Source organism: Dipodomys ordii, unplaced genomic scaffold, assembly GCF_000151885.1.
Source record: "Dipodomys ordii isolate 6190 unplaced genomic scaffold, Dord_2.0 Scaffold138, whole genome shotgun sequence".
In the NCBI taxonomy this organism is placed as follows: domain Eukaryota; kingdom Metazoa; phylum Chordata; class Mammalia; order Rodentia; family Heteromyidae; genus Dipodomys; species Dipodomys ordii.
Window position 1 is genome coordinate 1,573,760 of NW_012267354.1, and position 11,710 is coordinate 1,585,469.

An 11,710-nucleotide genomic window follows, 5' to 3' on the forward strand; every position below is an offset into this window, starting at 1 on the left:
TATATTAGTCTGGTTAATGTTTCTGGCCACAGTTGTTAAAACTCATATTCATTCGTCAGGAAAAATTCCTCTAACACAAGATAAGAGCACATATGCATTAGGAAGAGATACTATTTAGCATAAAATATTGCTTTTCAAAAATATATTTTTTATAATATCTAAATAATTATAGAGAGGAGTTGTCATTCAACAAAGGAGTTCATGAACACAATGCATCTTGGTTGATTTTATTGACACTACAAATTGAAGAAACTCTGCTATAGAAATTTCCAGGTCTATAATATCAGAGATCTATCAATGACATGAAAAAACAAATTTTTTCTTAGTGAATTCTGTAGCCAACATTAACTTCTGGACAGCTCTCTTCATGGCCTCATTCCTCAGACTGTAGATAACAGGGTTGAGTGTTGGGGGAATTACTGTGTAAAAGATAGATAGAAAAAGATCGAAGGCAGTTGGAGAGTCTGAAGTTGGTTTCAGATATGCACAGATGCCTGTGGAGAAGAAAAATGAGACAACAAAGAGGTGGGGCAGGCAGGTAGAGAAGACCTTAGACCGGCCCTCAGCAGAGGGTATTCTTAGAACCGTGGAGACTATGTGGAAGTAGGAGAGAGCAATGGAGATGAAGCAGAGTAAGGCTGCCATAGACAAGACAATATCCACTCCAATGACTGCAAGGTAATCATTGGAGCAGGAGAGCTTCACTATTTGAGGGACATCACAGAAGAAGTGGTGAATTACTTTGGCTCTACAGAATGTCATAGAACATATGGCAACCATGTGCAGGGTTCCTGTGATGCCTCCACTTACCCATACAGCTGTCACAGCACTGTTACATCTTCTGGCATCCATGATGAGCTCATAGTGCAGTGGGAAGCAAATGGCTACATAACGGTCATAAGACATCACCGTGAGAATAGCCACCTCAGCCCAGGCCAAAGTCGTGAAGAAGAACACTTGGAGCATGCACTGAGCATAGGAAATATAGCGATTACCTGTGAGGGAATTGTGAATGGACTGGGGGACTGTGACAGTGATGAAAGAGAGATCCAGAAAGGAAAGTTGCTTCAGGAAGTAATACATGGGCGACTGGAGATGCTCATCCAGGGTTGTGATGATGATGATGATGAAGTTGCTTGTCAAGGCCAAAAGGTACATCACCAAGAACAGGCAAGCATGTAACAACTGCAGGTCATGATTTTCAGAAAACCCCATGAGGAGGAATCCATTCATATCGGTTTCATTTGTCATAACCATTTAGAAAGTACAAATTGTTTTAGCACCTGGAAAATGAAATCATATATGAAATCCAGTGAAAGAAGCTTAAATCATGTACCCATTTGATAATCACTAATTATTTCTGGTTTGTAATAATTTACCTGAAAATTTTTAAGTCCAATATATATTACTACTACTACTATTATTATTACTACTATAATTAATTTTTTGTGTGGGTTTGTATGTTCATTTTGAACTCGAATTGAAGGTCTGGACACTGTCACTACACCATTGTACTCAAGAGTAGCATTTTACAACTTGAGCCAACAGATTTGTTATTTTTAATTGGAGATAAGAGTCTCATGGAGGGCTGGGAAGGTGGCTCAGTGGTAGAGCCCTTGCCTTGCATGCATGAGGCCCTGGGTTTGATTCCTCAGCACCACATAAGCAAAAAGAAAAAAAAAGCCAGAAGTGGCTCTGTGGCTCAAGTGGTAGAGTGCTAGCCTTGAGCTGAAGAGCTGAAGAACAGCGCCCAGGCCCAGAGTTCAGGCCCCCATAACTGACCCTTTCCCCAAAAAAAGAGTCTCATGGACTTTCAAATCTGAGCTAGCTTGGAACCATGATCCCCAGATCTCAGGCTCCTGAGTAATTGCAAGTATGAGCCTCTACCACCTTGCTTTGTACATATATTTAAAAAGACACAAATGAACTATTTGCAAATAAACCTATAATTTAGTTCAATTTATAGTCAGTAAAGGTTGTTCTCTGCTACCTACTGATTTTAAAGATTCTTTGAAGAGCTTGGAAGATTCTTAAATAAACACATAGATATCAATATTTCCTAATCTAAAGATTTTCAGTTCATTGCCTGTAAGTGGAATAACTATGTATATATTAAATAATGAGTAGTAAAATTTGCTCACTTTCAGTGAGCTATGCTTCCTCTCTTTTTAAAATTAAAAATTGTGGGCTGGGAAGGTGGCTCAGTGGTAGAGCGCTTGCCTTGCATGCATGAGGCCCTGGGTTCGATGCCTCAGCACCACATAAGCAAAAAGAAAACAGCTGGAAGTGGCACTGTGGCTCAAGTGGTAGAGCGCTAGCCTTGAGTTAAAGAGCTGAGGGACAGTGCCCAGGCCCAGAGTTCAGGCCCCATGACCGCCCCCACCCCTGAAAATTAAAAATTGTGATTCCCCAAACCAATTCCAAGATTATAAATCTTGTCAGAATGTCCATAGTCTTTCCATCTTCATTATTCAAGATTTGAAAACTCACCACTGGTTTTCTATGTGTGCAGGTGGCCATTAAAGGTCATCACAATCTGACATTCTTCTAGAATAACAAGACTTTACCAATGTTGTTTTCCAGGAGAACAGGGTCCGTTGAAGCTTTTTGGGGGTGGTCTTTGAAAACACATACATGCCAAATGAGGAAAATAAATCCTTTCCTCTCTCCCTTTGCCACCTGGATTTGGGATCACTGAAATTTCCATATAAAGACAGAATAGGTTGGCAAATATAAGATTTTGTGGCCTGTATTTTCATGGTTGCAAACTATAAAGGACATATGAAGTGTCTAGAGAATTCAGGGATTCCCGGTGAGAGCTGGTAGGAAACTGAATGCCTGCCAGGCTCTCAGCTGCTTCCTGGGCTGCTGGTCTGAGTTCCACATGGGAAGAAGAATGTTGCTAGCTAAGTCCTGTACTTCTGAAAGTCTCACAGGAAAGTTTAAATAAGTTTTAAGGTAACTGAGCTTCTAAGGGTAGGCCTCCTAGAAATTTAGATGTCAATGGTCATCTTCATGTTTAACTTTGACGCCTGAGTATTGAATCTCAGATTTTGGTCAGCTACTGAAGTAATTATGATATTGAAGGTAATGAATATGTTTTCTGAGAGTTCCTAAAATCATCTAATAGTACTGCTTGAAAAACTCACAAGGTGGTAAGTGGTACTGGCTATTAGAACTTATGATATCTCTGTAGTAATGCTTATAAATTCTGAATTTTCTGTACTTGGGGTTTTTCCTTAAACTCTAATCAGGAGAGACACAATTGTTAGGAAAAATGTTATTGATTTCAAGTTTTCAGGAATTTCTTTCTAAAATTATTGTGAATTATTCATTTCCCTTAACATTTGTTAAATTGTTAGACATATAAAAACTTCACTTTTCATTGCTCTGTACTAAATTATGGGAAGCCTCAAGGACTTATATATTTATTATGATGGCATTAAACTCAGGTGGCCCAAATTTGAATCCTGATTCTACAATTTACTTTTTACTTTTTTTTTTTGGCAAAAAAGCCTTGAAAATGGTTGAGGCATAATCCAACAAAGGTATTTTTTAAAAAGTTTCTAAGATTTTAAGATCTCAACAGCCTTAACAAAACAGTGCCTCAAACATTTCATTTCTGTCTTTTTTTTTTTTGAGATAGAAACTTGTGAAAACTTTTCCTGGATTGATTATAGCCATTCCAACTGGGGTGAGGTGGTATCTCAATGTTGTTTTGATTTGTATTTCTTTCTTGGCTAGAGAGGTTGAGCATTTCTTCTTGTGTCTATTGGCCATCCTTTCCTCTTCAGAGAAGTTTCTCTTTAAGTCTAGCCCATTTATTTATTGGGCAGTTGTTTCTTTGGAGATTTGTTGTAGGGGGATTTAATTTTTTGAGTTCCAGGTATATTTTAGATATGAGACCCTTGTCTGTTGTATGGCTAGTGAAGATCTCCCAATTCGTGGGCTTTCTATTGATCTTGCTAGCTATGTCCTTTGCCATGCAGGAGCTCTGTAATTTCATGCAATCCCATTTGTCCAACCTTTCTTTGATTTGTTGTGTTACTGGGTCTCTATTAAGAAAATTTCGACCTGTGCCAAGGAGACTTAGGGTTTCTCCTATTCCATTGTGTAATGTTTTCTGAGTGTCTGCTTTGACTCCGAAGACTTTGATCCATTTGGAGTTGATTCTGGTGCAGGGTGATATATAAGGATCTAGCTTTAGTTTTCTACATGTAGTTAACCAATTTTGCCAGCACCATTTACTGAAGAGGCTGTCTTTCTTCCATTCTATTTTTTTTGGGGGGGTCTGGTTGTGGGGCTTGAACTCTGGCCCTGAGCGCTGTCCCTCAGCTCTTCAGCTCAAGACTAGCATTCTACCACTTGAGCCACAGCACCACTTCCGGCTTTTTGCTTATGGTGCTGAGGAATTAAACCACGGGCCTCATGCATGCAAGGCAAGCGCTCTACCACTGAGCCACCTTCCCAGCCCACCCATTCTATTTTTTTAGCTCCCTTATCAAAGATTAGATGGCTATAGGTCTGTAGGTTCATTTCTGGGTTTTCAATTCTATTCCATTGGTTCTGAGGTTTGTTCTTGTGCCAGTACCAAGCTGTTTTGATTACTATACCATGCCTTTCTGTACTCTTTTTTACAAGAGAATTTTTATGTATGTGTGTGTGTGTGAGAGAGAGAGAGAGAGAGAGAGAGACAGAGACAGAGACAGAGACAGAGAGAGACAGAGAGGGAGAGAAAGAGAGAGACAGAGAGAGACCAAGAGAGACAGAGACAGAGAGAGAGAGAGAGAAAGAGAGAGAGAGAGAGAAAGAGAGACACACACACACACACACACACACACACACACACAGAGCAAGTGTCCTGGGGCTTGAACTCAGGGCCTGGTCTCTGTGTCTGAGTTTCATTTTTTGCTAGCATTCTACCACTTGAGCCACAGCCCCACTTGTGGCTTTTTAGTGGTTAATTGGAGGTAAGAGTCTCACTGACTTTCTTGCTTGATCTAGCTTTGAACTATATTCTCAGGTTTCAGACCCCTGAGTAGCTAGGCTTAAAGGTGTGAGCAATTGGTGTTCAGCTTTCAAAGAGGCTTTAATGGTTATATCATCCTCACATGTCTTAGATTCTTCTAAAAAATGAAAACATTCATGTAAATGGATTTATAGAATAATTTAAAAATTTGATGTTTCATTTAAAATACTAGCACACAATACTAGCAAATGCAAAAGACATAACAATTCATAACTAGTTTTGTATTTAAAAGTATAATAAAGAAATAATTGCACCGTGTGAATTGCCTACTACCTAAAGCAAATTAATTAGGAATAGTATGAATTCATAACATTTTTAGTATCTGAGAAAAGCTCCAAATACTTCAATGAATATAATAAAATATTTTCTATACCTCTGTATTGACGTTGACAGTATATTTTGCTGGTAAAACTAAAGTACATTTAAATAAGTTGGGAGTTTTATATTTTTATGAATTGGAATTGTTGTGTTTTTGGCTGTATTGTGGTTTGGACTCAAAGTCTTGTACTTTCCAGACAGATGCTTAACCACAACCTTTTTCCCGTTAGTATCTTTTGAGATATAGTCTATGTTTATGCCTGGCCTAGCCTGTACCATGATCCTCTTATTTAAATTTTCCCCAAGCTGAGTGATAAGTATTTGCCATTATGTTCAGGTTTTTATTGATGGAGATGTGGTTTTGAGAATGTTTTGCCTGGGCTGGTCTTGAACTTCCAGTCTCCTCTTTTCCATATCCCAATTGGCTAGGATCACAGATGTGAACTCACTGCATGAGTAATAGAATGGAAAATTTGATGTTTTGTTTTATTTTGTTTTATTTTCAGTTATGGGGCTTGAACTCTGGGCCTGGATGCTGTCCCTAAGCTCTTCAGCTCAAGGGTATTGCTCTACCACTTAACCCACAGCACCACTTCCTGTTTTCTGGTGGTTAATTGGAGATGAATCTTGTAGACTTTCTTGCCGGCCTGGTTTTGAACTGTAATATTCAGATCTCACCCTCATGAGTAGCTAGGATTACAGGCATAAACCACCAGTGCTCTGCAGATTTGATGTTTTTACCATATGAATTCTCAAGAGTCCGAGTAGTGACCGTGAAGAATTATGGCCAGACAAGCATTTAGGAAGTCCTTCCTCTTTTTGACCGAGTGTTGGTCAAAAGGAGTGCAGCTGAAACTGTAACCAAAGGAGACATTATGCTTCCAGAAAAATCTCAAGGAAAAGTATTGCAAGCCACAGTAGTGGCTGTGGGATCGGGCTGTAAAGGAAAGGGTGGAGACATTCAGCCAGTTAGTGTGAAAGTGGGTGATAAAGTTCGTCTCCCAGAATATGGAGGCACCAAAGTAGTTCTAGATGATAAGGGCTATTTCTTATTGAGAGATGGTGACATTCTTGGGAATTATGTAGAGTGAATCCATCACTAAAAAATGGCATCATGTGAAGCTGCCCATTCCATGGGGGTTCTGAGATCATTCATCATGTAAATAATTTCCATATCTCCCTTTTATGATAAACTGATGGTAACTAAACTAATGATACCCATTGTCTCTAAAGTTTAATTTCATGGTTCTGGTATAAACATTGCCAAATAAAACATCTGAATGAAAAAAAGATATGAATTCTCCTCAAGTTGATCTGTAAATTCAGTCTGATGGCTATTAAAATCTATTGTAGAATTGATACAAATTGATACAAATAATTGTATAATAACACAAAAGTACGTGCAACCACAAGTCACAACCTGAAGAAGAAACCTAGAGCAAGTATCCATCACCAAAATCTCCAATATCTATGATGATTAGGTAGGATATAGGCATGGAGTAGATTATCTAGACTAAGACACACCTCACTGGATTTACAATAAATGAGATACTGCAATGATTTATTGCTCTCCGCATGGTCTTTCAGTGAAAGTTCTTTGGTTTGGATCTTGTTCTCTATTATTATTCATGAAAATGATTCTAGGTATATTTAGAACTGAGTGTGTAATGCTCAATAACAAAACTTCCTGAAAAGATATTGGAAAACCACCAACTTTACAATGTAATAAACAACTTATTTATTACATTTGATTTGTTTATTATATTTGTTTAGGGAAACAATACATTTGATTTGTTAATTATATTTGGTTTGTTTAGTGCAAGAATACATTACCAAAGAGGTGACGATCAGTGACTAACATTTTATTAAAGTTGACATCTTTATGATTCAATGTATTTGTTGAATTTTAAATATCTTTGAGAATATTTTGACTATTTTTTGAATTATAAAACTATTGACCCGGTGAAAAAAATTATTGAGCTGGGCACTGATAGCTCATGACCATAATTTTATCTAGACAGAAGGTTGAGCTCTGAAGATCAAAGTTTGAAGCCAGCCTAGACAGAGAAATCTATCTCCAGTTAACCAGAAGAAACAGGCAATAGAACATGGCTCAAGTGGTAGATAGCCAGCTGTGAACAAAAAGTTTACCAAGAGATCCTGAGTTCAAATTCTAGTATAAACAAATAAACAAGTAAACAACTGATTGAGACCCATCCCAAAAACCCAGAGTAAAATGTGCTGAGGGCCTGGATCAAATAGTGCACCATCTGCCTGACAAGCCCAAACTCATGAGTTTAAAACTCAGTACTGCCAACTCTCCTCAACTTTTCTAAAGTAAATATTGATTTCCATTAAATATTTTAAAAGGTTTCTTTAATATATTTTATTAGCACAGATTAATAGTACAGGGTGTTTCATTGTGACAGTTCCACACATGCTTAAGAGTACTTGATCAGAATTCTCTTTATCACTCACTCAATCCCCATTTCTTCCTTCACAAAGCAATTGCAATAGATTTCACTGTTATACATAAAGTACTAGCACTGTATTCTACTTCCTTCTTTTATCACCTCCATTTACTTTTTTCTCTCAATATTAGTCGCCTTAAGGAAGACCTATCTTCCATTCATATCATTCATTTACAAAATATCCTTCATTATTTGATGTTCTCAATACTCTTATATCTTGTATGTTAATATTAACCCCCTTTATTACTTTCTAGACTCTTTACTTATTCTACTATAATTCAATAGCTTTCAATGAATTTCATTAGGCTGCCTTATAAAATATTGACACAACTAGGAATAACTTCAATTAAGTTATAGTTACTAATTCTTGGGATATTATAAGTACATAGAGATCGACATGAAATATAGGAAATTTAATTACAAATATGTATTTTTAAAATGAAAGTGTGATCAAGATCAATTTGTTACTTTGATGATGATAAATACTGTTAAATAATTGTATAAGAAACAAAATTTAAGTATAGACAAGCCATATAGGTAATTTAAAATAGGAAATTTCAAAATAAGTGAAAAAAGTATTGAGATATGATAAGAGCAGAAGTTGTTGAAAGTGAAACTAAGAACAACAGAGGGAATTTAAAATGTTCTTCATAGGATAAAAATTTTAAATGTTCATTTATTATAGAAGTATCATTTCTAGCAAAAAATAATTAAAGCTGTCAATGCATAATTGTATAAATTAATGACATTGGGAATGCAAGTGTACAGCTAAGAGTGAACCCAATTAAGTGTGCAAGTTTGGCCAGCTTTACTTACTTTTTGTTGATATCACTTCAACCTCTTCTTTACTTGCAGCTTTTTGCTGATTAATTGGTGATAAGAACCTCACTAACTAACTTTTCTACCCTTGTTGGCTTCAGACTGCATGGTCCCCCTCTCTCCTGAGTAGCTAGGACTATGGACATGAGACACCAGTGCCTGGTACTTTTTAAAAGTCAATTGATTAAACCCAATATGCTTCCAGAATAGAGAGAGGAAACATTGGCTCTGCATTACGGGTTACACAATCTCAGGAGGCTCTATGACCTGCTTCTTCTGTTTCTTCTGTTCCTTTTCTTACTCAGAAAACCTTCTAGCTAATCCTTTTGAGCTTTCCACTTCCTTATATATTAGGAATGATTATTGATCTCAGGAATGATCTGCTATTTACCAAAATGAGTGAGGACACTCAAATAGCATCTAGGAGAGTAACAGAAGATGAGACCTTTAATGTAAATCATGCAAGAATCAACATCATATTATTTAATTAGAAAAAAATCCACCTAGATCTAATGAAGAAGGTGTACCCCTGCATTCCAGCTACTTTGCAGGTAAATACCAGATTTTTTAAAATATTTTAAGGACAGAGCTAGTGAGAGCTTCCCCGTTTCATCATGGTCTGGCAGCATGCTACTGTCATCCTAAGTATATAGGCAGTATAGGTACGAGGACCACAGTCATATGGCAGACCCTGTTGTAAATTTAACCAGTTGGGGCACAGTTCAAGTTGTAGAGAGCTTTCCTTGCAAATAAGAATCCATGAGTTAAAATCTCAGTACCACCAAAAAATTATTAATAGCTACATAAAATATTCAAAATTAAAACAGGCATAGGAGTTAATATACTTTCCATGTAATTCAGTAGGCTAAAAAACCCCAACAAACCAATGAAAACAATATTTCAATAATTGGGTAGAGTGGGGTGCCATTCTCTTAATCCTGAGATGTTAGCTGCTCAGGAGATTGAGATCTGAGGATTATGGCTCAAAAGAAAGTCCCTGAAGCTGTTATCTCCAATTAACCACCAGAAAACTGGAAGTGGTTCTGTGACTCACAGTGATAGAGTTTTAACCATTGATCAAAAAAGCTCAGGCACAGCTCCTAGGCTCTAAGTTCAAGCCCAAGGCTTGACACATAAAAATTCTTTAGAAAGCTATCATTGGTACACAATTCAAAGAGGAAACAATGTATTCATATGGTATTGTAAAGGGGTTAAATAGTTAATGAGCTAGTGGATTAAATGTATGATATAAATTTATTTGTGGTCAATGTTTCTTGCCATGATTGTTAAAACTCATCTTCATTCTTAAGGAAAACTGGAATACTAACTCTAAGAGACAAATGTATTAGGAAGAGGTAGTATATACTAGAAAAGATCACTTTTTCTGTTGGTCATGGGCTTGAACTCTAGGTCTGGGTGCTGTCCCTCAGCTCATCACCACAAGGCTAACACTTAAGCCTCAGCACCATTTCTGATTTTCTGGTGGCTTAGTGGAAATAAAAGTCTCACAGCTTTCCTGCCTGGGCTGGCTTTGAACTGCAATAGTCAGAGGTCAGCCTCCTGAGTAGCTAGGATTATAGGCATGAGCCACTCATGCCTGGCAAAATATCACTTTTTAAAAATATATTTTATAATCTCTAAGTAAGTGTTCAAAGAAATTGCCATTCCACAAAGGACTGTATGAATACTTGCTTTTCACTGACACTACATGTTTAAAGAATTCTGCTAATAAAATTTTCCTGGTGTACAAGATCAAAGATCGATCAATTGCATGAAAAAAACATTTATTACTTAGTGCATTGTCTATCCAACACTAACTTCTGTACAGCTCTCTTCATGTCCTCATTCCTCAGACTGTAGATAACAGGGTTGAGTGTTGGGGGAATTACTGTGTAAAAGATAGAGAGAAAAAGATCTAAGGCAGTTGGAGAATCTGAAGTTGGTTTGAAATATGCACACAGGGCTGTGGAGAGGAAAAATGAGACAACAAAGAGGTGGGGCAGACAAGTAGAGAAGACCTTGGACCGGCCTTCAGCAGAGGGTATTCTTAGAACTGTGGAGATTATGTGGATGTAGGAGAGGGCAATGGAGATGAAACAGGCTAAAGCTGCCACAGCTATGAGACTATCCACTCCAATGACTACAAGGTCATCATTGGAGCAGGAGAGCTTCACTATTTGAGGGACATCACAGAAGAAGTGGTGAATTACTTTGGCTCTACAGAATGTGATAGTACATGTGGCAGCCATATACAAAATTCCTGTGATGCCTCCACTTACCCATACAGCTATCACAGCACTGTTACATCTTCTGGCATCCATGATGAGCTCATAGTGCAGTGGGAAGCAAATGGCTACATAACGGTCATAAGACATCACTGTGAGAATGGCCACCTCAGCCCAGGCCAAAGATGTGAAGAAGAACACCTGGAGCATGCACTGAGCATAGGAAATATAGCCATTGCCTCTGAGGGAATTGCTAATGGACTGGGGGACTGTGACAGATATGAAGGAGAGATCCAGAAGGGAAAGTTGCTTCAGGAAGTAATACATGGGAGACTGGAGATGCTCATCCAGGGTTGTGATGATGATGATGATGAAGTTGCTTGTCAAGGCCAAAAGGTACATCACCAAGAACAGGCAAGCCTGTAAAATCTGCAAGTTGTGATTCTCTGAAAACCCCATGAGGAGGAATCCATTCATTTTAGTTTCATTTTCTGAAATCATTCTGAGAATACAAATTGTATTAGCACCTGGAAAATAAAATCATATATGAAATCCAGTGAAAGAAGCTTAAATGAGCTTCCTATGTGTTAAACACTATTTATTTCTGCAGTTGCTGATAATTAACCTGTGATATCAAAACTATAATATATATTAATACTACTACTATGAACATATTATGTGTGCACGTGTGTATGTGCGTGTATGTATGTCCATGAACTCAATTCCTGGGCACTGTCACTGTCACTGTACTCAAGACTAATGTTTAACCCCTTGAGCCACAGTTCCATTTCCAACTTTGTGGTGTTTAATTGAAGATAAGAATCTCATGGAATTTCCTGCCTGAATTA

The 11,710-nt window shown here is 37.6% G+C and overlaps 2 protein-coding genes and 1 pseudogene across 2 annotated transcripts; 1 reads left to right on the plus strand and 2 right to left on the minus strand.

Annotated features, from left to right (window-relative positions):
- Positions 1 to 294: 294 nt before the first annotated feature.
- LOC105996894 (olfactory receptor 14J1-like) lies at positions 295 to 1,257 on the minus strand. Its single transcript, XM_013031134.1, has one exon. The coding sequence runs from the start codon at positions 1,255 to 1,257 to the stop codon at positions 295 to 297; it is 963 nt and encodes a 320-aa protein (XP_012886588.1).
- Positions 1,258 to 6,130: 4,873 nt separating this feature from the next.
- Positions 6,131 to 6,438, plus strand: LOC105997057 (annotated as a pseudogene).
- A 3,986-nt stretch (positions 6,439 to 10,424) lies between these two features.
- LOC105996895 (olfactory receptor 14J1-like) lies at positions 10,425 to 11,363 on the minus strand. Its single transcript, XM_013031135.1, has one exon. It carries the CDS (start codon positions 11,361 to 11,363, stop codon positions 10,425 to 10,427), a length of 939 nt encoding a protein of 312 aa, XP_012886589.1.
- Positions 11,364 to 11,710: the final 347 nt, after the last annotated feature.